General features: G+C 53.9%; 1 protein-coding gene across 5 annotated transcripts in view; it reads left to right on the top strand.

Moving 5' to 3' along the window:
- Dlgap4 (DLG associated protein 4) overlaps positions 1-26,854 on the top strand; it is a 147,572-nt gene that overhangs the window by 75,879 nt on the left and 44,839 nt on the right. For all 5 annotated transcript variants that reach the window (XM_021650986.2, XM_021650987.2, XM_060382948.1 and 2 more), the window contains 5 exons: positions 12,131-13,190; positions 15,535-15,779; positions 16,673-16,787; positions 17,774-17,824; positions 20,645-20,885. In XM_021650986.2, coding sequence (XP_021506661.1) covers positions 12,204-13,190; positions 15,535-15,779; positions 16,673-16,787; positions 17,774-17,824; positions 20,645-20,885 — 1,639 coding nt within the window. In that variant the 5' untranslated portion in view covers positions 12,131-12,203. The remainder of the gene's footprint in view (positions 1-12,130; positions 13,191-15,534; positions 15,780-16,672; positions 16,788-17,773; positions 17,825-20,644; positions 20,886-26,854) is intronic.

The raw sequence follows: 26,854 nt of genomic DNA, 5'->3' as shown, positions 1-26,854 counted from the left end.
AATAGATATTGTCAGGAGCACACAGTCAAACCGCAGCCCGGTGCAATTCTGAGGGAAGCTGGGGCTTCAGAGGGATCCTTGGAGACTGGGTGCCTGAGCTGCCTGGGGGTGGAGCCAACTGCTAGGGAGGTACTCAGCAACCCGTGTCCGTGTCCGGAGTACGCACACGAAAACCAACACTTTTCCAGAAGTAGGAGGTCATTATCTGTTGCTGCTGCCAGACAGTCCTGGCTCAGTGCCTCTTGTCAGGCTGTGGTTATCTGAAGGCGAGAGTGGGGCTGGGGAGTGGGGCTGGAGGATCTGCTTCCAAGCTCACTTGCAGGGTAGCAGCAGGGTCACAGAGCTGCCTGAGTGGGCACCTTCTTCCCCCAGAGCAAGAGACCGAAATAGCAGGGTTTGGCACCTGCACTGTCTTTCTGACAAGTGTGGAGACAGGTTGAACAATGAAACCTTAACCGTACATCCCAGTGCCAGTTATTCCTGCCAAGCCTCAGTTTCCCCCCAGGACAAGGGGTTGCGTTTGGTGTTTTCTCAATCCCTGCAGGCCAGAGGTGGGGTAAGGTCAGAGTCAGCATGTCAGGTCATCTGTGGGGCCTCATGGTGTAGAGGAAGGAGACCATGGTAACCCAGGGCTCCCAGGGACACTGAGGCAGGCTGTGGATTCTCCTTGAGGTTGGGAACACCATGCCTAGGTACCAGAAATTTCTGGTGTTGCAGTCCTAGCAGACAGGCTACCAGGGCCGCATCCTTCCACTCTCCAGCATACCTGTATGGGTGAGATCCTGTTTTGCCATCTTCTCTTTCAATTGGTTTTTTCCCCCCTAGCATTTATTTATTTTTGTTGTATGTGCATTGGCATTTTGCCTGCATGTGTGTCTGTGAAGGGGCCAGATCCCCTGGAATTGGAGGCACAAACAGTTGTGAGGTGCTTGTAGGTGCTGGGAATTGAACCTGGGTCCTCAGGAAGAGCAGCCAGTGCTCTTCGGTTGTTTTTTTTTCTAAATGTGTGAGGGGGTAGGAGGCATGCTTATGTATACACATGCATGTGAAGGTCAAAGGTCAACCTTGCTTTTAGTTATGGTGTGTCTTACTGGCCTGGGCCCCTGATTTAGACCAGGCTGTCTAGTGAACCCCAGGGGTGTTCCTGTCTGCTTTTGTTGTGCCCGATACGAGAGACCCCAAAAGACCACTAGGAGTCGAGTCTGTTGCAAATCACATGAGGATCTTTATTCAAGCTTAAGCTCGGGCCACCAATCTTCCCTGGCTCAGCAGGTTAGAAAGTGAGGCCCCAAGACTCAGGGGGGCAGAGTTTTTATAGGGAAGAACAGTGAGCAGGGAATTCCAAGCCTTGCAACTACAGGGAAGGGAAAGTTTTGGGTGAGGGGGTTCCTTTAGGCAAATTATTCCAAGCCACCTGGCCAACCCGACAGCTATCTAAGGTATCTGCTGGGTGGAGTGGAGGACCCATTAACACGTTCTGTGGCATTTATGACACCTGATACCAAGGACCCATCATTAACACATTTTGTGGCATTTATGACAACCTGCAGGGTGGAGGTGTTAAAAACTAAAAATAAGAAGAAGCAGGGGGACAACCGGTATTCTCTGCTCTCTGCGAGAGGTTTAGTAGGGGGGTATGGAGGAAGTGGGTAGCAGGGCATGGTGGGGAAAGAGAGGGAAAGGGGGGATGGGGCACCCCAGAGAAAGAGAAAGAGAAGAGTGTAAGATAGAGAGAAGAGAGTGAGAGAGAGACCACGTGTCCGATTGGCCCTTTTAAGGGGACACGGTAATCACACCTTCCAGGTGTGGCCACCTGGCTGTCGACATGTGATGATGTCATAGGTTGCTGGGTAACCCAGAAGCAGGTTGTGTTCCAAAATACTAACAGGAGGGCTGTGTGGCCCTTCTTGGAACCCAAAGGTGGGGGTCAAATCACTCCAAGGTCAGTCAACTTAAGACAGAGTCTGAGAAACAAAATGGAATCACCCCTACCATCCTCAGTTTCTTCATCTTCCCAGCATTAGGATGGAAGATGTGAGCTGCTATACCCAGCTTTTTTGGTTGTTTGGTTGATTTTGGTTTTTCAAGACAGGGTTTCTCTGTGTAGCCTTGATCATCTTGGAACTCACTCTGTAGACCAGGCTGGCCTCAAACTCAGTGATCCACTTGCCTATGCCTTCCAAGTGCTGGGGTTAAAAGCCTGTGCCACCACCGCCCAGCCTACACCCAACTTTTAAAAAGTGTGAGTTCTGGGAGATCCAACTCAGGTCCTTGAGCTGGCAAATACTTTGATCTCCCAGCCCAACAGTGATCTCCCAGCCCCTAAATGCTCTTCTGAGAGTCCGTGTTGAGGGTACAGGGTGTGATGAGGAGCTGAGATCAAGGCCCTCCATGATCTGACCTCAGGGACAACCTGTAGACCCCCAGCTTTGTGTGTAATGTTATGGGAAAAATTAAATAATGACGATTAGGCATGCAGCAGATCTTCTATATGAAAGTGGTTTAGTAGGTAGATATAAAGAGAAAGGGAGAGAGGGGAGAGAAGGACATAATGGGGAGAAAGAGAGAGGGCAGTACACCCCAATAAAGAAAGGGTAGAAGGGCAAGAGAGAAGAGGCCAGGAGCAAGAAAGACCAAGTTTAGAGAGTGACCACATGGCCGGCTGGTCCCTTTAAGGGGCAAGATAACCACGCCTTCCAGGTGTGGCCACCTGGCCGGCGACACATGATGGCATCATAGGTTACTAGGCAACCCAGAAGCAGGTTTGGTTCCAAAATCCTAACAATGTGTCTATGCTTTTCACTTTTGTTGCATGTTCTCCCCTAACCACCTGCAATCCCAGCACTCAGGACCCGGAAGTAGGGGGCAGCAGCGAGTTTCAGGCCAGCCTTGGCAACCTAGAGAGACCCTGTCTCAAAAACACAACGCTAGGCAGAAAAAGAGCATCTTCTTCCCCGCTGTTCTGGGAAGATCACCCTGTCAGGAGAGCACTTGCTGAGCAAGGGTGAGAGCCTGGGTTTGGTCCTCAGGGCACACAGAAATGGCCACCCTGGGGAGGCAGAGACCGAAGAGATCCCTGAGGCTTGCTGCAGAGCCAGCCTAGCGTGCTTGCAAGGTCCAAGTCAGTGAGAGGCCCTGTCTCGAGAAAAACAGAACAACAGCAGCAAAACCAAGGTGAGCTGTGCCTAAGGAGCGTGAGATTGACCGCTGGCCTCCACACATATATGTCACCTACATACACTATACACAGACACACAGACACACAGACACACACAGACACACACACACACACACACACACACAGGTTGCGGGGTGGAGTTACTCTCTCTCAAGGATCTGGCTGCGCACCTCCTCTGGGGAGCCCTGCCATTGCCCAGGTGAGTGCTAATCTCTCTGCACGCTGGGCTGGGCCTCTAGCTTCCACACTTCCTGGGATGTGTTTTTATGTGCTGCCTAATTGCTGTGTGTTTCTGCCTCCTGTACTCGACCACAGGCTTGAGGGCTGGGACTGTGAGAGGCAGAGCAGGCCCCATAAAGGCTGGAGGAATTGAATTAAATGTGCCGGCAATGGCTGCCTTCCGACTGCTCTGTTCTGCCGCATGCCGGCTTGACCTTCCAGGGTGGTCCCTCTGCGAGGGGCTGAAATGAAACGAGCCTGGAGGTTCTGCCCACTCCTAGCCAGAGCTCTCACCCGGAGCGCAGGTCACCGCCTGTACCGCCTTCTTCTCCAGAGTCCTCAGGCCAGCCCGGTGAAGTCTTACCGAGCAGGCACTCAGAGATAGTGTGCCCTCAGCATGGCACCATCCGGAGTCTTTGGGAAATGGTGGCAAGTTAGAAGTCGTTACCTGAAACCTGAGGGGCAGCGTGGGCTGTCGAGTCAAAGTGCCTGGGTTCAGAGCTTGGCCCTGCCCAGTGTGTCCTTGTGCTGGCCATTCTCTTTGGAGACAGAACTCAAAGACCTACTCAGAGGGCTGCTGTGAGAGTCCGTCTGTGTGTACCAACCGCTGTGGGCATGCAGGAAGCAGGGGGCAAGGCCTCAGAAGCGTGACCCGAGGAACTTCCTGTAGCTGCCTGGCCACTCTCTGTGGTACCTGCCGACACTGTAAGGGTGCTCTGCTTTCATGCTCTTCCTGGGGCTTTTTTTTTTTTAATAAGATGATTTTTTTTTTAATGTACATTGATATTTACCTGCATGTATGTCTGTGTGAGAGTGACAGATCCCCTGGAACTGGAGTTACAGACAGTTGTGAGTGGCTGTGTGGCTGTGTGGGTGCTGGGAATTGAACTGGGGTCCTCTGAAAGAACAGCCATATTTTAAGTTGAGCTTAAAACGTACCACTTACGCCCCCCCGTGTGTCCGTGTGTGTGTGTGTGTGTGTGTGTGTGTGTGTGTGTGTGTGTGTCTGAGGAGGCCAGGAGAGGGTGTTAAAGTCTTTGGAGTTGGAGTTTTACGCATTTCCAGGATGCCCATCTTGTTACATGGGTGCTGGGATCTGAACTCTGGTCCTCGTGATTACACAGGTGCTTGTAACTTGTAACCATCACCGTCAAGCCATCTCTCCAGCCCCGCCTGCCCTCCTTTTTACGTCTGGCTTTGAGACGGTCTCTCCAAGTTGCTCAGGTTACCTTTGAACGTAGCTGCAGCCCAGACACTGAACCTCCGCTCCGAGCCTCCCAGGCAGCGAGTGCACCAGGTCAGGCCGGCCATGTTAAAGTTGCAGCGGGGTGCCCTGGGGCACATTTCCAGCACAGACCAACCTTCAGCTCTATTCCAGGGTTCCTCCCGAACCCCTACCAACCTCACACCCATTATTAAGGTGTCACTTCCCTGCACCCCTCCCAGCTCCCGGCAACCACAAAGCTGCCTTTTGTTCTCCAAGCTTGCTCTGCTCTGGAAATTATACATGTCACGTGCCTGACTTTTCTCAGGCTCTCTGCCCACTGTGGCTAAGTGTCAGGACTTTGTCTCTTTTGATATCAGAATAATGCTCTTCCATGTAGCCAGAGCCCCCACCTTGCAGGTGATGGGACTGTGGCTCAGGGACGTCCTGGTGTATGGCTAGAGGGGCGGGGTGAGACCCTTGCCACAGTAGGACAGTGCCTGAACCTGATAGTGCTGGTCCTTAGCTTTAGCTGTATCCTACTGGTCCACACAGGCGCCTCCTGGCTGAGGTCATCACCTCCACTGTCAAACTGAGAAAAGTGGGCTAGCGAAGGTGACCTGCATAAGCACTCAGCAGGTCCATCAGCACCAGTGTCACAGCCTCCACAAGCTCAACAAATACTTCCTCACTGTGACAGCTGAGGGGTGACAGGTCCAGCCAGGCCCTGATGGCAAAGGGAGATGATAAGCCCCTGCTTGGCCCCAACTGCTATCTCCAGAGTGACCCCTGGGCTGGCCTGTAACCTCAGCCCTTCAGAAGGCTGAGGGACATCCACCCAGGGTGGGTTTTTGACACTAACTCACCCTCTCTTCCAGTGAACAGCCCAGCTCTCTCCAGGCCTCTGCCTCAGAGCTCTTCCTCACCTGACTTCCCCATGCTTTTAGCAGCTTTTTACTCTGGCCTGGCCTGGCCTGGCCTTGCTTTGTGCCAGAGACAACTCGGAAAATGATGCAAGTGCGTTCCTTTCCCTTTTGTAGCATAAGAGCAAGACATTAAAAACATAAGCTGCTCTGAAGGGGGATCCTGGGAGTGTTTTGAAGGAAACCTTCAGAATTGTATGGATAAAGGTCCTGTGGCCAAAGAGAACAGGCCACTGGAGAAATAACTGCTGAGATTAGAGTGTCTGAGTCAGCACAAGGAGGCTGGAGTCATGTGGGAGAGTGAGAAAAGACCTGAAATTGATTTGGAGAAATGAAGTAAAGGAATTTTACCTTGATTTCGCCAAGAAGTCTGATGTTGCCTCTCTGCGCCTGTGTTCAGTATATTCAGGGGCTCGTAGTTCTTACTGTATTTCAGTGTCTTTTAGTCATCAGTGAAGAGACAGGGAGCCAAGCACGGGCCCCCATGACCTCTCACATCTTATGTGAGCCTAGGAAAAGTTGCATGGGCTGCAGTCACCCCAGGGCCTGGCTGGCATCAAGCTTCTTGCCCCAGGAACCCAGTGTCCACATCCCGGGGCCACTGCACAGAGCTCACTGTCAGGAAGGCCCAAGGGACATCCCTTTGTGACTGACTGTCTCAGAGAGGCCAGGGCCTGCTGTGGAGACAGTGTGTGTGAGCCTCACATCCCGGCAGCCTGCCATCCTGTCCTCCAAACAACTGGTTGATTGAATGTCACGCTTTTCAAACAGTTGCCATGGACACGAACTTGGCAGGAAACAAGAGGGACCTGGTACGGAGTCGGGATCACGAAGCTGTCAGGGGGGAGTTGGGGCCTGGGATCTCAGTTTGGTGGGCAGTAGCAGATGCAGCCGCACCTAACCATCGTCCCCCGAGCCTGGGACTTCAGCCACCGGAAGTGTTTGTGTGTGACAGGCCACCCCAGAGTCAACCTGTATGATGGCACACAGATTCTGGAAGTCAGGAGCAGCCTTGCAGCCTGGCTCTTGCCTGGGTCCCTCAGGAAGCCACGCCCTGTCACCTTGGCGGGTCTCAGTTCCTCCCAGCCTGGCTCAGGGCTCAGCAGCCAGCCAAGTCGACCAAGAGGGTGAAGCAGATGCCACCCTGCCTGTCCCACCCTGGCCTGAGAAGCCACACAAAAGTGGTATCGGGGACTGAAGAACACCCACAGCACAGCATTCGGTAGACAGTAGCGCTCTCCATCCAGCCTGTAGATCAGCCTGGCTTCTTGATTTAGCTCACCGTCTCCCAAGACTTCCTGCCACGCCTTCACCTCACACCCTCTCACCTGCTTCTCCAGGCTCTAGGCAGAGGGCTAGCAGCACAGAAAGGACAGTGACACCTGGTGTTACAACATAGGAAGAGTGTATCAGGTGGCACACAGAGAGGGGCTCCAGGGGGTGTGATTAGAGATGGGTTGTGGATGCGGAAGAGCTCGATGCCCTGGGCCTCAAGGAAGTCAAGAAGATCCTGTAACCGACAGAGCATTTCAGACAGGACGAGGCAGAGCAAGGGGGAGGAAATCAAATTACCAAAATGGAGACCCCTGGGTGAAGGCAGAAAAGGGCTGGCATTCCATCCAGGGCCCAAGGGAGTCTTGGAAGGGATCTGCTTCAGATCCCAGTGCCGGAGTGGCTGAGGTAAGACTGGTATGAGTTCCAGGTCAGCCTCTACTGCACAGAGGAAACCTTGGCTTAAAAAGAAAAAAGTGGAGCCAGGTGTGGTGGCGCACGCCTGTAACCCCACACTCAGGGAGGCAGAGGCAGGTGGATCTCTGTGAGTACAAGGCCTACCAAGTGCGTCCAGGACAGCCAAGGCTACACAGAGAAACCCTGTCTCTAAAAAACAAACCAACAAACAAAGTGGAAAGATGGCCCAGCAGTTAGGAGCAGTGGCTGCTCTTTCAGAATACCCAGCTTTAATTCCCAGCACCCACACAGAATCTCACAGCTATCTGTAACTCCAGTTCCAGGGGATCCCATGTCCTTGTCCGGCCTCCACAGGTACCACGCACACACAAGATGCCCAGGCATACATGAGGCAAAACATCCAGACACATAAAAATAAAAGTAACAAAAACAAACTTTTGTTTTTGTTTTTTTGGTTTTGTTGTTGTTTTAAGGAGAGCATTTGCCCGTGTGTGAAGTGGTGGGAACTGACCCAGGAAGGGCTGTGGAGGTGGACAGGCAGGACCCGGGGACATGGTGAAGACTCAGCTGGTGAGGAAACTGTTGCTGTTGGGCCGGCCGGAGTGAGTGGAGAGCAGCCTCTGCCCCCATTGCTGGCCTGGGCTGGTGGAGGAGCCGCTGAGGTAGATGGGGGTCTGTCAGACAAGCAGAGCAAGACACTGAGGAAGCAGTTAGGTGGGTCTGGAGTTTGAGGGGCACGCTGGTGGCATTGTGCTCCCAGATATCAACCCTGACAGAGAGTGTGGTGTGGAGAGGTGAAGTTCCTTCAGTTCCCGAACTCAGGGTGAGAAGGCGGCAGAAGAGAAGGAAGAAGGGCATCCAGAGACACCCACTCCAACAGCATGAAGCCTAGTGACCCTGAAGATCCCATCTTCCCTTCAACACATCACCCCATCAGAGAGCTAACCAGGGGCTGTGTGCTCCCTGGCCCACTGCGAATGTGCCAGGTGTTTGGCTGTTCAGCTCCGCTCAGTCCTGGCCTCTCAGCACTTGATTCACAGCCCCACTGCCCACGTGACTTCTCTGTCTCTGCCTTATTGTCGGGGGCTCAGCACAGGGCAGAACTGTCCTTCCCTTCTTAAGTCTCTCCCTGTTTTAACGCAACCTTAGAGGCAGCTTTTCCAAGAGCTGCAGATACATCCTTTATGAAACAGGTCGGTGAGGGAAGGGAGGGTAGGAGGGCAGAGTTGGGACTAGCTAAAGAGGGTTAAAGGTTCGGCCAGTGTGGGTGTGCTTCGTCATGACAGTCTGGACTGAGCAGAGAAGAGGGGTCTGGAGAACATCGTGGACAAGGGTAATGATGTACTCAGATAAGCTTTGCTTCTTGAGTCCGTCTGGGTTCTGTCCCTGGCCTCTTCCCTACTTTGCTTTCCCATCCTCATGGGCTCCAAGATGAGGTATGGCAGGGTAGGGAGGGCCCATCCTGTGGCTGGTGGCTGGCAGCGGGTGGTGGCTGGGGCCACAGAGACACCACAGAGCCCAGAGGGCTCCCCGAGGCAGCAGCATCTCCCTCCTCTGAGTTTCTGTGAAGGCAATGAGGCTTATATTAATGAGAGGCAATTATGGGCACCCGGATGGGCCTAAGTATAGCTCATTGAGAAAGGCAGTACACGGCAGCCAGCCGCCTCCCCTGCAAGGCCACAGATGCCTATTTTAACACTCCCTCCAGTGACGCTTTGCCACCTCTGGGTGCTGGGCTGCTGAGGGGCTGGCGTGCAGCAAGCCCAGGGAGAGACCACCCTCGCTCAAATCCCTGCTGTCTTAGAGCAGGAAACTAGTTTTGAGGTCACCGCAAGTAAAAGCAGACACAGGATCTGCACCCATCTCCAGCTGTATGCCAACATTCTGCTATAGTGGGCAGCATTCTAGCCCACAAGGCTCTGCCTGCCCCCAAGGGAGGGGAGGAGGGCGGCGTGACAGCACAGCTAGCCCTCGTCATAATCTCATAAAGTAAGCTTCATTTTGACGCCACAGAAGAGGACACAGGTTCAGGGAGCCGATTATTCGACGACGGTGCCCCACAGTGAGGTGGCACTCCTCAGAGACACAGTAACGCTGAGCTTATGTCAGGGTCCACGGGAAACTGACTTGGGCCTGGCAGGGTGGGTGCACAGGCTGAGGTTTCCTGGGAGCCTCGAGGACGGCTCTGGAAGAGGCCAGCACACTTACCAGGCTGAGGGAGGGGCTGGGCCTCAGGGCAGCACCTTCAGACTGCACAGACTCGGGGAGCTGTGAGCAAGGGCCCAGTAGGGGCGTCTGGAGCAGGGACAAGGACATCGTGGAGGCAACCGGTGGTTCCATGCAGGCTGCCCCCGGGGACAGAGCGGAGCCCTGCAAGGATTTCCTTCTGACTTAGAGCAGTTTGTAGCGGAATCTTGGCTGTGAACCGTCCGCAGCTGGTGCTCTTGGCAGCTGGAGCCGGAGCTGCAGAAGGGCCGACCGGAGGCCACCAAACACGCCGTGGCCGCGGTGCTGTAGTACCTGCCTGTCACCCCAGCACTCGAGAGCTAGCTCCCAGAGTTAGCCTGGGATATGAGGGCTTCTCGTTCCTCTGCCTGAGTGAGGAGAACCCGCCCTGCCCTCTGAGAGGTCATGAGCACTAGTAAGCCACATGCCGTTGGGCGAAGACCAGTGTAACAAGGCATGGCCATCTGGAAAGGAGGGAGGGGACCCTTTTCGAAGAGCCAGGGGAGGGGAGATACCTGGAGGGATGGCTTGGTGGTCAAGAGCGCTGGCTACAGCCTGGTGGTGGCGGCGGAGGCGCACACCTTTGATTCCAGCTCTTAGGAGGCAGAGGCAGGTGAGTCTGAGGCCAGGGCTAAACCCTGTTTCAAATAACCAAAATGAACAAACAAACAAAACCACTAGCTGATCGATCTAACGGAGGACCTGGGTTCAATTCTTTGCACCTACATAGTGGTTCACAACCATTGTGGCTCCCCTTCCAGGGAATCTAGTGCCCTCTTCTGGCCTCTCTGGGCACGAGGCATGCACATGGTGCACAGAGGTACACGCAGACAGAAAACGCACATGTAAAATAAAAAAAAAAAATGAGTAGGTGTCAAAAAACAAACCAACTGCGCAGGGACAGAATGGGAGACGATATTTGCATATTACCATATCCGATAAGGGTTTAAGGTCCAGAGCTCAACAAGAATGGCAAACAGCTCAGTGAGAAAGCAGCGAGGGGACTTCAGCAGACATTTCTCCAAAGAAAAAAACAGGAATGGCCAAGGTTCTCCGTGACGGGGTGCTCAACATCTTTACATATGAGTGAAAGGCAAGTCAGAGGCACAGTGAGAAGCCTGATGTGGTGGCGGGTGCTTGCTGTCCCAGCACTGAAGAGCCCGGGGCAGGAGGGTAGTAAGCCTGAGGCCAGCCTGGGCTGCACTCTGGCATTCTGACCTCTAAAGGTTGGCTCACAGCTTGGCAACAGGGTGACTTGTTTCATCTGACTCTAAAGGCTCTGTCCATGTCAGACAAGAACCTTGGGATCCGGTCCCGACACCTAGATCTGCTATGATCCTCTCTTTATCTCAGACCCTTAACTTCATGTCAGCAAAGGACTCGGGTGTGTTCTTGATCCCGCCATGCATGGCTTCAGGGATAGCCCAGATGCCTCTGGATTCCGAGTACAGGTCAGATCAAACCTTGAGGCTCCTCTGAGCAGGACTCATGGGGCCTAGAAACCTGGCTGTCCTTCATGATACGGCCAAGAAGAGGCCCAGAAACAGAAAGGGAGGTGGCTAAGTTACGAACTGGTGTTTTCAGGATGGTCCAGGGAATCTGCTAAATCCAACTGCCCTGTTTCACAGATGGGCAAAGTGAGTCACAGGGACTCCATCCATTGGCCACTCTCTTGTGAGGCCTGTCCCTGTCCCCTTGTTCTAAGGCTGAGCCTCTCTTGACTCTGAGTACTCTGTTCCCGGCTACCACCGTATCATCCCAGATGGCAAAGATGAGCCTGTGGGCTTGTCGGCATCTCTGATGTCAGTGGCCCCAACACACAGCCCAGAAGCCATAGTCACTTGACATCTGGGGAGGGACAAAGAGCTTACGGGGGGCACGAAGATCCCTCTGCTAAAGGTGATCTGGACAACACTGTCTTTGGCCACAGGTAAGGCAGGTTCTAACTAGCCCTGCTCTTTGGAAGTCTTCTTCTCGTTCTCCTCCTCCTTCTTTTGTTTTTTTGAGACAGGGTTTCTCTGTGTAGCCTTCGCCATTTTGGACTTGCTTTGAGGACCAGGCTGGCCTTGAACTCACAGAGATCTGCCTGCCTCTGCCTCCCCAAGTGCTGGGATTACAGGTGTGCACCACCTTGCCTGGCCTCTTTGGAAGGCTTTCTGGCCCTGGAAAAGGCCTAAGACAAGTAGTGCTGAGGAGACCGAAGGACATGTCTACCAGAGCACCGAGGCTACTCGGGACCCTGGACTTGGGACCCTAAGATTCCCTGTCTTGAGGAGTGGCTGTTGGGGGTAGGGTGGACAGAGCTTTGGATAGGGGTGCATGTGTGTGGTACCTCATGGTGACAGTCAGGACGGGAAGAGCATGGAAGTAGGCAGCTCCGTGCCCACGTTCCACTGTGGAAGGGGGAGGGCCCCAAGAACTCGGAGTCAGGATGTGGCTTTCCGGGTTTCCAGGAACACCTGTCCCTTCAGGCCTGAGGAGGGTGTCCTTTGCTTACTGTTTGGCTGGCCACAGTCACAGCTTTGAGCATGAGCAGAGGGTACAGACCTCAGCATCTGCTCTTGTCCTTGGCCCTGTGATGGCAAGGGCGGACTCCCTGCCTTAAGCCATTCTCGGCCTGCCTCATCCCACTCCCACCCTATCCAATCCAGTCCTGTCAACCAGCTGACCTCTCTTTGTCTCTCTCCCCAGGACAGCTGCTGCCTGGGACAGGTGACCCAGGTGCCCCACTAGGGCAAAGGCCCCTGCCCCACGGGCCGGGATCATGAAAGGCCTCGGTGACAGCCGCCCCCGCCACCTCTCCGACAGCCTGGACCCACCCCATGAGCCCCTCTTTGCCGGGCCTGACCGCAACCCTTACCTGCTGTCGCCCACAGAGGCCTTTGCCCGGGAAGCCCGCTTCCCTGGGCAGAACACACTGCCGGGGGATGGGCTTTTCCCGCTCAACAACCAGCTGCCCCCACCAAGCAGCACCTTTCCCCGAATCCACTACAACTCCCACTTTGAGGTGCCCGAGGAAAGCCCGTTCCCTAGCCATGCCCAAGCCACTAAGATCAACCGGCTGCCTGCCAACCTCCTGGACCAGTTTGAGAAACAGCTGCCCATCCACCGCGACGGCTTCAGCACCCTCCAGTTCCCGAGGGGGGAGGCCAAGGCCCGGGGCGAGAGTCCCGGCCGCATTCGCCACCTGGTCCACTCGGTCCAGCGCCTCTTCTTCACTAAGGCACCCTCCATGGAGGGCACCGCGGGCAAGGTGGGTGGCAATGGCAGCAAGAAAGGTGGCCTGGAGGACGGAAAAGGCCGAAGGGCCAAAAGCAAGGAGCGGGCCAAGGCCGGGGAGCCCAAACGGCGAAGCCGCTCCAACATCTCAGGCTGGTGGAGCTCAGACGACAACCTGGACGGTGAGGGCGGGGCCTTCCGCAGTGGCCCTGCCTCGGGGCTGATGACTCTGGGCCGACAGCAGGAGCGCACCCAGCCCCGCTACTTCATGCACGCCTACAACACCATCAGCGGACACATGCTGAAAGCCACCAAAAACACTACCACGGAGCTGGCTGCCCCGCCCGCGCCCCCCGCCACCTGTCCCAGCCTTGGAGTGGGCACCGACACCAACTACGTCAAACGCGGCTCCTGGTCCACTCTGACCCTCAGCCACGCCCAGGAGGTCTGCCAGAAGACCTCAGCCACCCTGGATAAAAGCCTGCTGAAGTCCAAATCCTGCCACCAGGGTCTGGCCTACCATTACCTGCAGGTAGGGTGAACATGGGGCAGGTAGGGGAGGGTGGGGCAGATAGGGTGGGCAGGGTGGCTGTGGTCTAGAGCACCAGCAGGAGCACAGACTCACTGGTGAGGTGGCTTTGCTGAGTGCTGAGCATTGCTCAGCTTTGGAATCAGGTTGGGGGCCTGTTAAGAAGAGGACCCCTGGACTCACAGTGTTCTCAGCAGGTGTATTAATTAGGCCCTTGGGAGCCCAGCCCCGAAGAGACTGAACTATACCCCTGCCCTTTAGATGACAGATCTGGAAGCTGTGCCATCCCTCCCCCCACACAGGACCAACACATGGCATTCTAATGGCCAGCTTCCTGCACTCCCATGAGACTGGATTCTCCTCGAGGACACAGGCCACATCTGATGCAGCCATATGTCCCCTAACGCCCAGGACAGGGTCTGGCAGGGAGGAAGGGTAGATGGACAAGTGGGTAATGAAGAAGGACACCACTTCCTGAGGACCAGAAACAGATGGGGGTCAGCGTGGGTGAGGGGCAGCCTAGGGCCACCAGCCTAGAGGCCTGACACTGGGATGGAGTGGGGGAAGCCTTTCTCTTTCCACATGAGGTTTGCACTGAGGAACTCCCTCAGTGAAGACTCGTGCTCTGAAGGTAGCTGGGGGTCGGCTTCGACATTGCTGTTGCACAGTGAGGTGGGCTGGGTTCTGCAGGGCGGGGTGTGGAGACAGAACCCTGTGGTAGAAGGAACAGTGCACTTGCAGAAAGGGCTGCTCTGGTAGGGAGCACTTGTCCCCGGGGTGAGCAAGTGTGGTCCTGGCTGGCGTGAAGAAGTCACATCAAATGCATTATGAAAAGATGAACTCCAAGGTGTGACAAGGGCCAAGTTCTTGTCATTCTGCATAAAACTCCAGGGACAGTGAGACTACAGGGAAGGGATGCGCTTTTGCAGCGACGGGAAATTGAAATCTGGGCAGCCTCTTAAATAGATGGAGTTCGGTGGCTGTCAGTCTGCTCCCTTAGTTTAGCCGTGTCAGGGACGTGTGACCTGTACCCTCTCTGCACGGTGTGGTTGGATCTGAGACCCCAGGAGAGGACTCTGGGCCTAGGGGCTTGTGCTGCCTGCTGGGTGACAGCGTGAGCAGGTGGGTTGGCCACGAGTTCTGAGCAGGGTTGCTCCAGGCGCTGTCCCCAGGGATAGTGTGAAGGGGGGGTGGTGGACCAGCTGGTGATTTGGGAGGGAGAATTCACAGATGACTAGCTGGCTAGGTGGTTGGCTGGGGTTTGAGGGAAGGCTGGGTTTGGGAAGTGGGTCCTCGGCAGGAGGGCGGCCACTGGCATCGGGAACAGGAAGGGTGAGGTACATCCGGTCATGGTGATGAGGGAGCGTGCATTTGCATCCTTGATGGAGGGCTTGCTGTGTGCAGAAACCTGGGGACCTGGCATCCTCTGGTGTGTGTCTTTGAGAAGGTGTGAAGTTTGCTGGGAGTGTCTGCTGAGGGACACCAGAGACCAGCGAGGCTTGTGCCTGCCCTGAGTGTGGTAAGGTGTATAGAGAGGGCAAGGCTCTGGCTTCTGAAGCATGTAAGTGTCAACATGTGCCCCAAGGGACCATGTACCCAACAGTGTGAGTCAAGGGACTGTACACCCTACCTCAGAGCAGCTGACAGTGACGGCCGTGGAGGGCAGCGGGGTCCCCTCAAAGCCACTTAGAACAGGGTGACCGGAGATGCCCTCCAAGCTGTGAATCGATCGCACTTCCCTCCATCACAGCCCTGTTCTGTGGATGGGGGTCCCTGAGGCTCACAGGAAACTGAGCCATTTTCCAGTTTACCGTATGGCTGGTGGGCAAACACCCCTGCTTTCTCTACCTCAGTTTCCCCATCTAGAACAAAAAATGTTAATTGACCCCGGGACTTCACAGTTGTCGATGTGCTGGGGGTCTTTGATCCCTCTCAGGAGACCTCCATTGTAACGCCAGGCTTTGATTCAAATCTTGGGGGCTCTGTAGCTGGCTGCCCTCCTTTGGGCCTGCTGTTCCTAGCACGGGCTCATAAACTGTCCCCTGGAGTGTCACAAGTGCAGAGGGGACACAAGGAGTGCCCCTAAACATAGCTGCAGTGAGGCCATTGTGATCAGTTTAGCTGGGACAGACCCAGCTTGAAATCCCGAAGTGTGAGCTGGAAATACATTGCGTAAGGCCAGGCACCGAAGCTGTGAACCCAGGTCCAGGCCTTCTGAATCTGGGTGATCAAGGACAGGAAAGCCAGCAGAGAAGGCCCAGGGTCTGTGCAAACCCATTCTGAGTGATGGTCTGGAAGCCAAGCTGACCGCTATCTCCCATCTGAGTCCTGTCTCTGGATATTCCAGGTGCCCGGCGGAGGTGGAGAGTGGAGCACCGCGCTGCTGTCCCCTCGAGAGGTGGACAGCACCGCGGAGGGGCCCATTCCGTGCCGGCGCATGCGCAGTGGCAGCTACATCAAGGCCATGGGCGACGAAGACAGTGATGAGTCCGGCGGTGGCAGCCCCAAGCCTTCACCCAAGACCGCAGCTAGGCGGCAGAGCTACCTGAGGGCCACGCAGCAGTCCCTGGGAGAGCAGAGTAACCCCCGCAGGTGAGCCGCAGCCCAGCCTCCCGCAGTGTAGAAGTACCGCCCTGCTGGAGCCCCGCCCCTTCGTGTAAGTCCCGCCCCTTGGGGATGCTCCCACCCTAACCTAATGGGAGCCCCGGCCTGCCAGTACCTCGCTGAGGAAGGTCTCAGGGCAGCTGTGCCCGCTAGGCGAGCCTCGCCCTGCACTGTGTCTCCCGAGAGCCTGGCCTGCCTTCCCTTTGGCCACCCTGGGAGGCCCCCGCCCTGCAGGTGAACCCTGTTTCTCAGCCTCGTGTCCAGGTAAACACCCCGCTGTTAGGGCTTCCTCGTGCTGCTAACAATTTATCTCCAAACAAGCCCCACTTACAGTTAAGCCCTGCCCATAGTCAGAACTGGGCTCACTGGCTCAAGGAAATTCTGCCATAGGAGCACAGGGAAGTTCACTCCCGTTGAGGGGTTGCTCCAGGAGGTTCTACCCCTCACGACTAGAGCCAGGCCTTGGTGAGGATCAGTTACAGTAATGGGCACTGTCTGTTGACCTTGGCCTTGGCCTTGCTGGCTGCTTTCATCCGAATCCTGAAAGCCTTACCCCAGCCCAGCAATGCGTCATCCCTTATGGAATAAGTGAAGAGGATGAGAATTTTACAGACTTTGGACCAGCCTTCAAGGCCTCCAGTTTATAACAGGCAAATGCAAGGACATGCTGCCACCTGGAGGCCACAGTGGACATGACCGTTGAGGGCTGCCTGTTTGCCACAGATTTTATGCAGCCTCCCAAAGGCAGGAGTTCTCACTTTGCTTGGAGGCCTCCGTTTTTCCCTTTGCCACTGAATAGTCTTGGACAGTCTTCTCCCTCCTGGCCTCGGTTCCCGGGTTAAATAGAGGATGGGCTGAGCCTCTCCCCTTCTGCCTCCCAGGAGTCTGGACCGCTTGGATTCAGTGGACATGCTGCTACCGTCCCAGTGCCCCAGCTGGGAGGAAGAATACAACCCCATCAGTGACAGCCTCAATGACTCCAGCTGTATCAGCCAGGTAATGGGGACTAGGAGGCTGAGCTGCTGCCTCCTGTGCCAGGCGTGGCTTAGCTGTGCCCTCCTCAGAGAGGCCTTTCCTTGCCACCCGGCATACGCTCTTCCCAGACCCTGCTTAATGTGTCACTCGCTGGAATTATATTAGTTTACGGACTCCTATGCCATTCTGCCTCCTGACTCAGGGGTCAGCTTACACACTGTCTTGTCCCTTGTAGGTTCCCATCACCTAGCCCAGCACTCAGCCAGGCAGAGGCTCATTAGGTGTTTGGGTAGGCATGTCATGCCTCACCTCACGCATCTTACCTGCTCTCTCCTCTCTGTCTTCCTGTCTGGCCCCTCCTGTTTCTCTCTCTCTCCCCCCCTCCCTCCCTGCCTTCTCCCCTTCTCCTCTCCCCTCCCTTCTCCCTCTTCTCCCCTCTCCTCCCTCCCTCCGTGCCTGCCTTTTTCTTCCCTAGTTCGCCACATTTTCCTCTAGGTCTGCTGTATGTCTCCATCTCCATAGCTCTGTTTCTCACACAATCTTTCTCCATCCCTGCCTGCCCCAGACACCAAATTCCTTTGCCCTTAGTTATACAGAAAGGTATCTGGAATCTGCTGTGCTGGGGGTCCCCCACAGACTTCACCCGCTGTTCCTCGTCCAGCCCATTCTCTTCTAATTTGGGGCCCCTGACCATTCCCTTCCCCCAAACTTCACCCCTAAAAGGTTGAATGACTTAAGCTGCGTAGGTGACCCTAAAGTTACATACATCCCAGGAGAAGACGCTCCTGGGTACCATCTCTGTATTTGGACTGGGCTGCCTGCCCAGGTGAAGAGAGGCAGGCAGAGCACCCACAGCGCCAGGAAGAGAACATATCCTCAGTAATGCCAGCCCCAGAAGTGAGCTTCCCGTGCCTGAGGAAGCTAGGCAAAACTAAAGACCAGGGGAGGGGGGACGGGGAAGGGGAGGGCCTAGCCTTCCTATAACCTGCACCCTCTTTCTCCTGCAGGTCTTTGGACAGGCTTCCCTGATTCCCCAGTTGTTTGGCCATGATCAACAGGTCAGTATGTTTGCCATTCTCTTTCACCCCAAACCAGAGTACAGGGCTGGGTCTTGGGCCTTCAGCCGAGTGGTCGAGGCACCAGCCTGGATGGGTCCAAGCAGAGCTGCTGTTAGAAGGGCAGCCCTGTGAGAACGGAGTTGAGGTGCACATCCTCAGCGTCCTGACCTGTCCCCTGTGCCATCACTTCGCTGTGTCTCCGTTTGTTTTTAAAGCTGGGAAAGCATGAGCGAGGTTCTAAGGGTGGACAAGAAGTTGTTGCAGGGCAATGGAGCATCTCCCCTAATGTCTCCTGCCTCCCCCTGCAGCCTGGCTCAGGCCAGGGAGACTGGTTGCTCAGACACTCCCAAGCTGGTTTGGTATCAGCTGGATGGTGATACTTTTTCCTCAAGGTCCTCCCTCTGCCTCTCTCTCCCAAATCCTGGACGAGACCGGGGAGACCTTTGTTTGGACAGGTTGAGGCCTGGGAGGCATCCTCTGACAGGTTCCAGATTCCCTGGTTTTTGCCTTTCCAGAGCCCCAGCAGGGCCTTTCAGGATACAGGGGTGTTGACATGAGTGTGGAAACTTTTCAGCTTTATAAAAGTTGGCAGCTGTGATGCCGGTGTGGCTGTACCCATCTGAATGACACTTCCTGTAGACACCCACCCCTGAAGGTGATCCCTCTCCTTTCAGCCCCAAGGCCAGAAAGTGGGGCAGGAAATGTACTCAGAATTCAGCCTTCATCGCCATCAGGAGCGGGCACGTCTCCCAGGACACGTACCACACAGTGGCAAAGCGAGCGCTTGCTGTCTCCCGATCCCACAGTCTGTGCCCCTCCCCACATCACAGGACAGTGTGTTACTCCATAAGGGGTGCCCTGTAAACCAGGCCCTTCTCCATCCTGTGGTTTCCATAGCTGTACTGTAAACACGTGAAGACACAGGAAGCCCCCAGGGAGACTCACACAAACTCCCTGACACCTGTGGGCAGTTTGGGAGCATCTTTGTAAACATTTATAAACGTTTGCTTGCTCCACACAGCCACCTGCAATATCAGGTGCCCGTGACGGGCGACCTTCTGCTCATGACGTCATCTTGGTTTTGTTGTTTTGAGGCAGGGTCTCATATCCCAGACTAGCCTTAGTCTTCCTGTGAGGCCCACCTAGCCTTAACATCCTGATCCTCCTGCCTCCAAATCCCAGAGACTGAGATGAGCAGCTGCACCCAGCTCTCATATAGTTTTGACAGCACTTTGAAATTAAGGCTGTGTTCAGCCCCACTTTATAGATGGGAAAACTGAGGCACAGAGTGGGTGATTTGCCCACTTGTGTATTATAAGGGAAATGATGGGCCCTCAACTGAAACCTTGGCGGTCTGCTTTTGAAGCTCCTTTGTTATGGTGCCGCTCCAGAGCAAGGCCTTGTCGCCCTGGGCAGTCACAGAGGCTCTCAAAATACCCCCGCCTGCAGCTTTGAAAGAGAACACTGACGCTTTAATGTCCTCTGTAGGTGCATTCTGGGTATGCCATGTGGCCTGATTTTAACTTAGCAGATTGTCCAGTGGAATTGGTGGTGGCCAGTGTTCAATCCATGTTTGTCCCTGTGGCTTCTGGCCCAGTGAAATGTGGCTAGTATGAGTACCAAACTTTATTCGATTCTAACGATTTAAGTCTAGCTGGCGTAGTCGCACATGGCTCATAGCTACCATTTTGGACAGCACAGCTGCAGACCCTTCCAAACACCTTTTCAATTGTGTGAGGGGCCCTCTAGGTATGTGACCCAAAGGATGCACAGGCCATTCATTACCCAGGCTGTTCCATTTCCCACGGACAAGGAAAGGCGTAGTTAGGACAGCACAGGGCTGCCGAGGTCATGCTGCCAGGTCATAGCCGGCCCAGATCCATCTTTACTCCACATACCACTCAGTTCGCTGTGCCTCTGCCCCTAGCAATGGGCCCCTCCACCTTCCACCTAGTGTCCACCTGTGGCCAGCTGACTGTCGCTTATGCTGTGGGGCTTGTAGCTACCAACAATGGCCTGAAATGGGAGTCAGTAAGCCCTACCAGAATCTTCAGAGAGGATGTGTGTGAGGCCCATCTGTGTCACAGCTCTAGCTTCCAACCTGCAGGATCCTGGGTGGTCATCTCTGGAGGGATGCTTAGCAACTGTGTAATCGGAGGTGGCGAATACAGCCATTCTCATACTGCCCTGGCAGGCCCTCTGCCGCTACCCTCATTCTAACCCATCTTCTTCTGCCAGACTACTGCATCAGCTCAGCTCTGGCCTCTGCCTCCCCTCCAGACCCTCTCCCCGCACCGCAGCACCCAAGGGAGTACTAGTCCTTATACCTTTGGAGTGCTGGTTCTGTTCTTCCTCACTAGGTACCCTTGACAAGTATCTTCCTCTCCTTGGCCCTTGTGGGTTTGTTTGGTTTGTTTGTTATGATTTCTAGGCATTATTAGACTACACAGTGGTAAATGTCCACCACACCTAATAAACCCCCTTTCCGTCATTCAGGGCAGGCAATACCAATGGATCGCAGACCTCTTTCATGCTGAATTCAGGTGTGATCTTAAACTCTTTCAGTAGATTAGTACAGACAAGATTTAATCTTGTTAACATCTTGTAGTATTCCAGCATTCTCATTGTAGATGGAAAAACTGAAGGCCCACACAGGTGAGAGGGGCTGCTTACTTCTTAAGAGCCCACTTGTGCCCTGAGTGAGGTGGGGAGAGGACAGATAAGGAAAGGGTCAGCCAGGAAAAACCACCAGCCCTGAAGCCGAGTAGACCGGGAAAGCCTGGCGATGCCAGCCTCTGACGCCTGCCTCTGTCTGCACAGGTCCGAGAGGCAGACCTGAGCGACCAGTATGAGGCAGCCTGTGAGTCGGCCTGCAGCGAAGCTGAGTCGACAGCGGCAGAGGCACTGGACTTGCCGCTGCCCAGCTACTTCCGCTCCCGCAGCCATAGCTACCTGCGAGCCATCCAGGCAGGCTGCTCGCAGGAGGAGGACAGTGCCTCCCTACAGTCCCTCTCCCCACCGCCCAGCACCGGCAGCCTCAGCAACAGTCGCACGCTTCCAAGTGAGTACCGCAAAGCAGGAGGATTGGTGTTTTGTTCCATTTTGTACTGTTCTCAGGGGGAAAGCGGGAAATGTGCAGGTGGGAAGCCTAGAGAGATGCTGGGGAGGAATCCATAGGTCACCACAAAAAGGATGGCCTTGAGGCAGAACTTCCCACCAGCTGGCAAACTGAAGCCTAAGTGGCTAGCAGAAACAGGTTGTCCGATGGGCAGATGACAGAGAGGGCCCTGCCTTCCTCAGCTGGTTCTGACTTCTCTAAAGATGGCCCCAGTGCAAGCAGGGGAAGGAGCCATTCTGTGTGTGCAAGCCTGGCAAAAATAGAAAGTCAGGCCAGGGAACTGTACGAAGTCTGGGTTCATTGAGACAGCCTTGAGTTTAGTCCTTCTTCCATATCTCTTACCCAGACCCTAGAGAGTCCTGGGGCACTGGAGTATGCAGGAAGCTGGCCTGCAATGCTCTCACCATAAACAGGCCCTAACTAATAAACACCATCTCCTGGGGTGTGACAGGCTCAACTCTATGACAGTCAAGGGCAGTGGGGTTGGGTTGTGTACGGAGAGATAACCGCTTTAAGTGCCCAGCTAGTATTTGATGTCACTGAGTAAACTGGAGTCCCACGTGTACACACGTAACCAACACTGATTAAATGAACTGGTCTGTTCAGGGAACAGGGCAGAACAGTAGTCCCACTGCACCCCACGCCCACACCCTCTGCAGGTCCCTCATCCCACCCTGAATGGTTATCTGAGGGCGGATCCCTAAACTCTGGCCCTTTTAGACCTGAAGGAATAGCCTCGTTGTCAGATAGTCAGAGTCCGGCCTAGTCTAGTCTCAGAACCTCAGACTAGTCTGCGGCGAATCCTATGCAGCTGCCCCCGGGGCCCGCCGTGGCTGGAAAGGCCTGGTGGGGAGCTAGGTGTCGTGGTTGGTGTTTTCTCTGGGTCGTGTTCACTGTGGTTTCTGGTTCTGGGTCTCTGAATAACCGAAGCCAGTCTGGATTTTTGTCCTGTTGGGAAGGGGCTTCCTGGTACTCTCTTTCCTGGCATGGGCAATGCTGCTTCCTTCTCCCCTCGGCTTCTCTGTCACTTGGCCTTTTGGCTGGGCAGTTTGTCCTAGGACAGAGCCCTCTACAAACAACTGCAGCCCTCTCCCCATAGCCCTTTAACTGTCAGAAAAGCCGTGTGGTTGCCTCTTTGGAGCATGGAGTATGGAGTACTCCCGCTAGTGCTCTTATTGTAGACCTGCTGTCGTGCAGGCCGACCAGCTACTCCGCTTTAGAAGTCTCCAGGCCAGGGTGGAGATTCTGTGGCTTCCAAATCCAGGGAGCCCTGCCAGGCCTGGGAACTCTGCTGCAGTCCCATGGGAGTCTCAGGTGAAGGTCATTTTCTCCATATTCTCATGTCCCTGAGAAGTCTTTTGGGGAGGGGGCACTGGTTTTGTTGTTGTTTTTGAGACAGGGTTTCTCTGTGCACTCCTGGCTATCCTGGAACTTGCTCTGTAGACCAGGTTAGCCTCGAACTCTGAGATTCACCTGGCTCTGCCTTCCAAGTATTAATGAGATCAGCTTAGAAGGATGCATAGCATCCACAGAAATTCACTGCAGCTGAACCCTCACTCACCTATTTCCTCCAACCCCCATTACTAATGAGTGCATGGACCAAAGATGCGTGATTCCGGCACATCCCAGAACCCAGAACTAGGTGGTCCCTCTGTGGCTTAGCTCCTGCTTGAGTAACACGCCACAACAGACATCATACAACAATGGACATTCTCAGGTTTGTCGGTCTCGCTCTTCTCCTGGGACCAGAGGTCTCCTGAGATCAGCAGTTAGCCAGGATGTGTTCTTATCATGAGGGCAGAAGGCAAGAGAACAAGTCTAACTAACAGTCCAAGCATGCTCAAAGCCCAACATAAGCAAACATGCCATTGGCCAAAGCAAGTTGTAGAACCGAGCTGGAAGTCAAGGGTGAGGCCCGTCTTACTCTTGCAGGGGAGACTGGCTCCCTACGGCAGAGAGCGACCACCAAGAACCAGCGGCAGTAATTCAGTCTGCTACGTCCCACACATGTAGTCACGCCTCTCTCACACGGAACACACTTCTCCTACCCAGGATCCCCCCAGGGTTTCATTCATCCAGTATCGAGATCCATGATTTGTGCCAGATCTGGTTGCTGCGCCTCTTGATCCGTCAACCTGCGAGCTAATAACCCGTGTCACCTTCCCTGTAGCCCAACGTTCTCCACCCCCAATGAAAACGTGACTTAGCAAATAAAGACAGGACAGCTGCCCCCCCACACTCTGTTCAGAAAGGAGAGAAGGGGACCCGGAGACTTCCTGACTCAGGGCGATTCTCAAGCCCTTCTGGGCAGCCTGATGTGTACATCCTGGAGATAGGTGAATATTCCTCAAAATTTCCTACCCTGAGAAATGAACTCTGGGCCTCTGCCTACTTCTTCCCTGGGGACAGTAGGATTCATCTTCTTTAGCTGAAGCTGATTGGCCTAGCTCAAACACAGTTCATTTCATTTAATTAATGCAATTTAATTGCATGTAACTCTTTATGCCAAAGTCATGTCCACAGCCATTTTGAGTCAGACCCCCCTTTACTTGATTACTTTGCTGGGCATGCTGGGATTCTGTGGGACTAACCATTGAGCTTTCTGGCAGCTCCTCTGACCACCTGAGAAGTTTTTATTTGACCCCTTAGAACTGGAGTGGACTGGACTTACAGGAGTTGTGAGCCAAACCCCATCCTTTGCAAGAATATCAACTGCTTTTGTTTTGTTTTCTTTTTCTTTTCTCCTTTCTTTCTTTCTTTCCTTCCTTCCTTCCTTCCTTCCTTCCTTTCTTTTGAGATAGGATCTTTTTATTTTTTATTTTTTTTAATCACAGGTCATTCACTTGTATCCCAGCTGTAGCCCCCTCCCTCTTTTCCTCCCAAAGATAGGATCTTACTTTGTAGCCCTGGATAGCCTGGAGCTCTATGTAGAGCAGGTTGGTCTTGAACTCACAGAGATCAGCCTGCCTCTGCTTCCTGGGTGCTGAGATTAAAGGACTAAGCCTCGGCACCTGGCCTGTGTGGGATTTTAACAGGCAGTGACTTTGTTTTGATCTTTATCCCAGGCTATATCTTAATTTGAGAATGATCTACTAGCTGGAGACTGAAGTTGACAGATCTATTTTCCAACTCGGCAATTTCTAGGCCCTCTCTGTTTCTCCTAAGTATCCCTGACAGCTTGGATGTGTCTTTTGTGAGTTCTTCTCTTGTGTAAGGCCTTATGTAAAGAGGCCAGATCTGGCCCCAAGTGTATCTGATCACTTCAAGACACTATAGGTGAATTTCCCCGGACTTCTGACCCTCACTGAACCCAGGTACTTTTTCCAGCCTCCTCTAAGAGTTTGCTCATCATTTCCTCCCTGCTTGGTCCTGGAGCCAATGTGGTATATCTTGGTTGTTACTGTAGCCACACTCTACTCTGTACCATCTCAACATTGCTGCGGAACAAGCACTTGCTCATGAGTTTCAAATCAGCTGGCTCTGCTCCATGTGTCCTGTACCCCAGGGCCCAAAGGCTGTTCAGGAGCCACTGTCCCAACCAGGCCATGTTCTTCCCACGGAGGTGGCAGAAGGACAGGACAGCCTCATTTGTAACATATTTCAAGTCTCTTGGTTTCACATCACAAACAACCAGTTGACTAGAGCAAGTCACTAATCCAAAGCTTATGCCACAGAGATTTTGGGAGACATGGCAAAGGGTAGGAATACAAAGAACTAAGAATTGAGGGCACCGATTCCATCTCAGTGTCTGTCTGTCTATCTGTCTTTCTCTGCTTACATCTACATTAAAACACTTCTCTTTATTATGTGTATGTATGTGCATGCTGTGTATGTGTGATAGTGAGCATGTACACAACAGCTTGTGTATGGAGGTCAGAGGACTACTTGATGAAGTCAGTTCTCTCACACTGTGGTTTTTTTGTTTTTTGTTTTTGTTTTTTTGTTTTTTTTTTAATTCCCACAGAGTATCACTATGTAGCCTTAGCTCATCTGGAATTCACAGAGACCTGCCCACCTCTGCCTCTCAGGGGCTGAGATTAAAGGCATTTGCCAGCATGCCTGGCTCACTTTTTTTTTTTTAATGATTTTATTTTTACTTACCTGTATTGCACGCGTATGTGTGTGAGTGTAGATCCTGCCAATGGCACAGGGCACAGAGGCCCTAGAGCTGGAGTTACAGGTGGCTCAGCCACTCTGTGCGCCGGGAACTGAATCTGGGTCCTAGGCAGAGCAGCCCATGCTCTTTACTGCTGAGCCAGCTCTCCCGCCCTTCCTTCCGCCTTCACGTCCGTCCCAGGGATCAAACTCAGGCCACCAAACCTGCATGGCAAACTGCTTTATCTGATGAGCCCCTACCAGCCCCTGAATCTTTAAAGAAATGAATTCCATCTTTGCTTCAGTAAAGTGATAACACTCCGACCAATCATAGGACACACACGCCCGCACGAACCCGTGCGCCACGCTGTGCAGCCACACACCACACACGCTGGATGAACAGGCATTTGGTGTTAAATGTAGGGAGGCAGGCCCCGGTTATTCTGTTTGGAGGTTTTTGCACAACAAATATAATCCAGAAAGTATTGTGCAACAAGATCTCATACCTGCCAGGACACATGTGCACAGACATACAGAGAGACTGGTGCTCCAAGACCTGTGTGTAGTGTGAAAATGGGTTTAGAAGGATGACTCAGCTGTGCAAGCATAAGGACCCGAGTTTGGATCCCTAGCATGGGGGGAGGTGGGATAACACACCGGCCTTAGTGTTCTATTGCTGTGAAGAGACACTGTGACCAAGATGAATCTTTTTTTTTTTTTTTTTTTTTTGTGGGTGAGGGGGTTACGACAGGGTTTCTTTGTGTAGCCTTGGCTGTCCTGAAACTAGCTCTGTGGACCAGCTTGGCCTTGAACTCACAGAGATCCAGCTGTCTCTGCCTCTCAAGTGCTGGGATTCAAAGTGTGCACCACCCCCAGGCTCAAGGTGACTCCTGTAAAGGAAGCATTTAGTTAGGGGCTTGCAGACAGCTTCAGCGGCTTGGTCCATTACCATCATGGCAGGCGGGCAGGCATGGTGCTGCAGAAGTAGCTCAGAGTTTCAGGCTGGGGGGGGCGGCAAGAGAGAGAGAGGCAGACAGGCACTGGGCTTGGCTTGTACTTTGAAACCTCAAAGTCCACCCCCAGTGACACACTTCCTCCAGCAAGGCCACCCCTCCTAGTACTTCTGATCCTTCTCACACATTCCACCAGTGAGGGACTAAACCTGCAAATGTACGAGCGTGTATTCTGATTTAAACCGCCACAGCCTGTAATTCTACCCGGGAGGCGGCTCTAGTCAGCCAGCCTCGCCAAACCGGTGAGTTTCTCAAAAATAAGGTGCAGGCTGAAAATGGCACCCAACGCATACACACCCACCCAGGTGCGCACACACACATACATGTGTGCACACAAAGAAAGGTGTGACTACGCACGTACACCAACGCTCCCCACACGCTTGCACACCTGATTCAGCAGACCCCTGCACACACAGCGTGTGCCTGTGTGTCTCCGTCAAAGCCCACCCCCACACACCCGAGGAAAGCCTACCTCAGTCGACACCCCAGGTTTCCCGCAGCGACCACCACATACCTGCTCCTCTTGTGCTCGGCAGGTAGACTCACCCACCACCTAGGAAAACCAAAGCCACCAGATGTCCGGGTCTCCGGCCAGAGCTGCAGCTGGCCTGTGTGGCGCTGCTGCTTAGGACACTTTGCCACCATGTGCTGAAAAGTCACCACGGTGCAATTTCTACTAGAATGGGGTCTTTTATGTCCATCTGCCAGACAAATGTCAATGGTAATTATGTAATTTGATTGTGTCCTTATTGAGAATTACACCATGCATGCCCCTACAGGCATCCCTAATCAGGGTCAGACCTT

The sequence above is a fragment of the Meriones unguiculatus genome, chromosome 4 (assembly GCF_030254825.1).
Source record: "Meriones unguiculatus strain TT.TT164.6M chromosome 4, Bangor_MerUng_6.1, whole genome shotgun sequence".
NCBI classification, from domain to species: domain Eukaryota; kingdom Metazoa; phylum Chordata; class Mammalia; order Rodentia; family Muridae; genus Meriones; species Meriones unguiculatus.
Note: the sequence above shows the minus strand (reverse complement) of the source record. Positions and strands in the feature narration are given on the sequence as shown.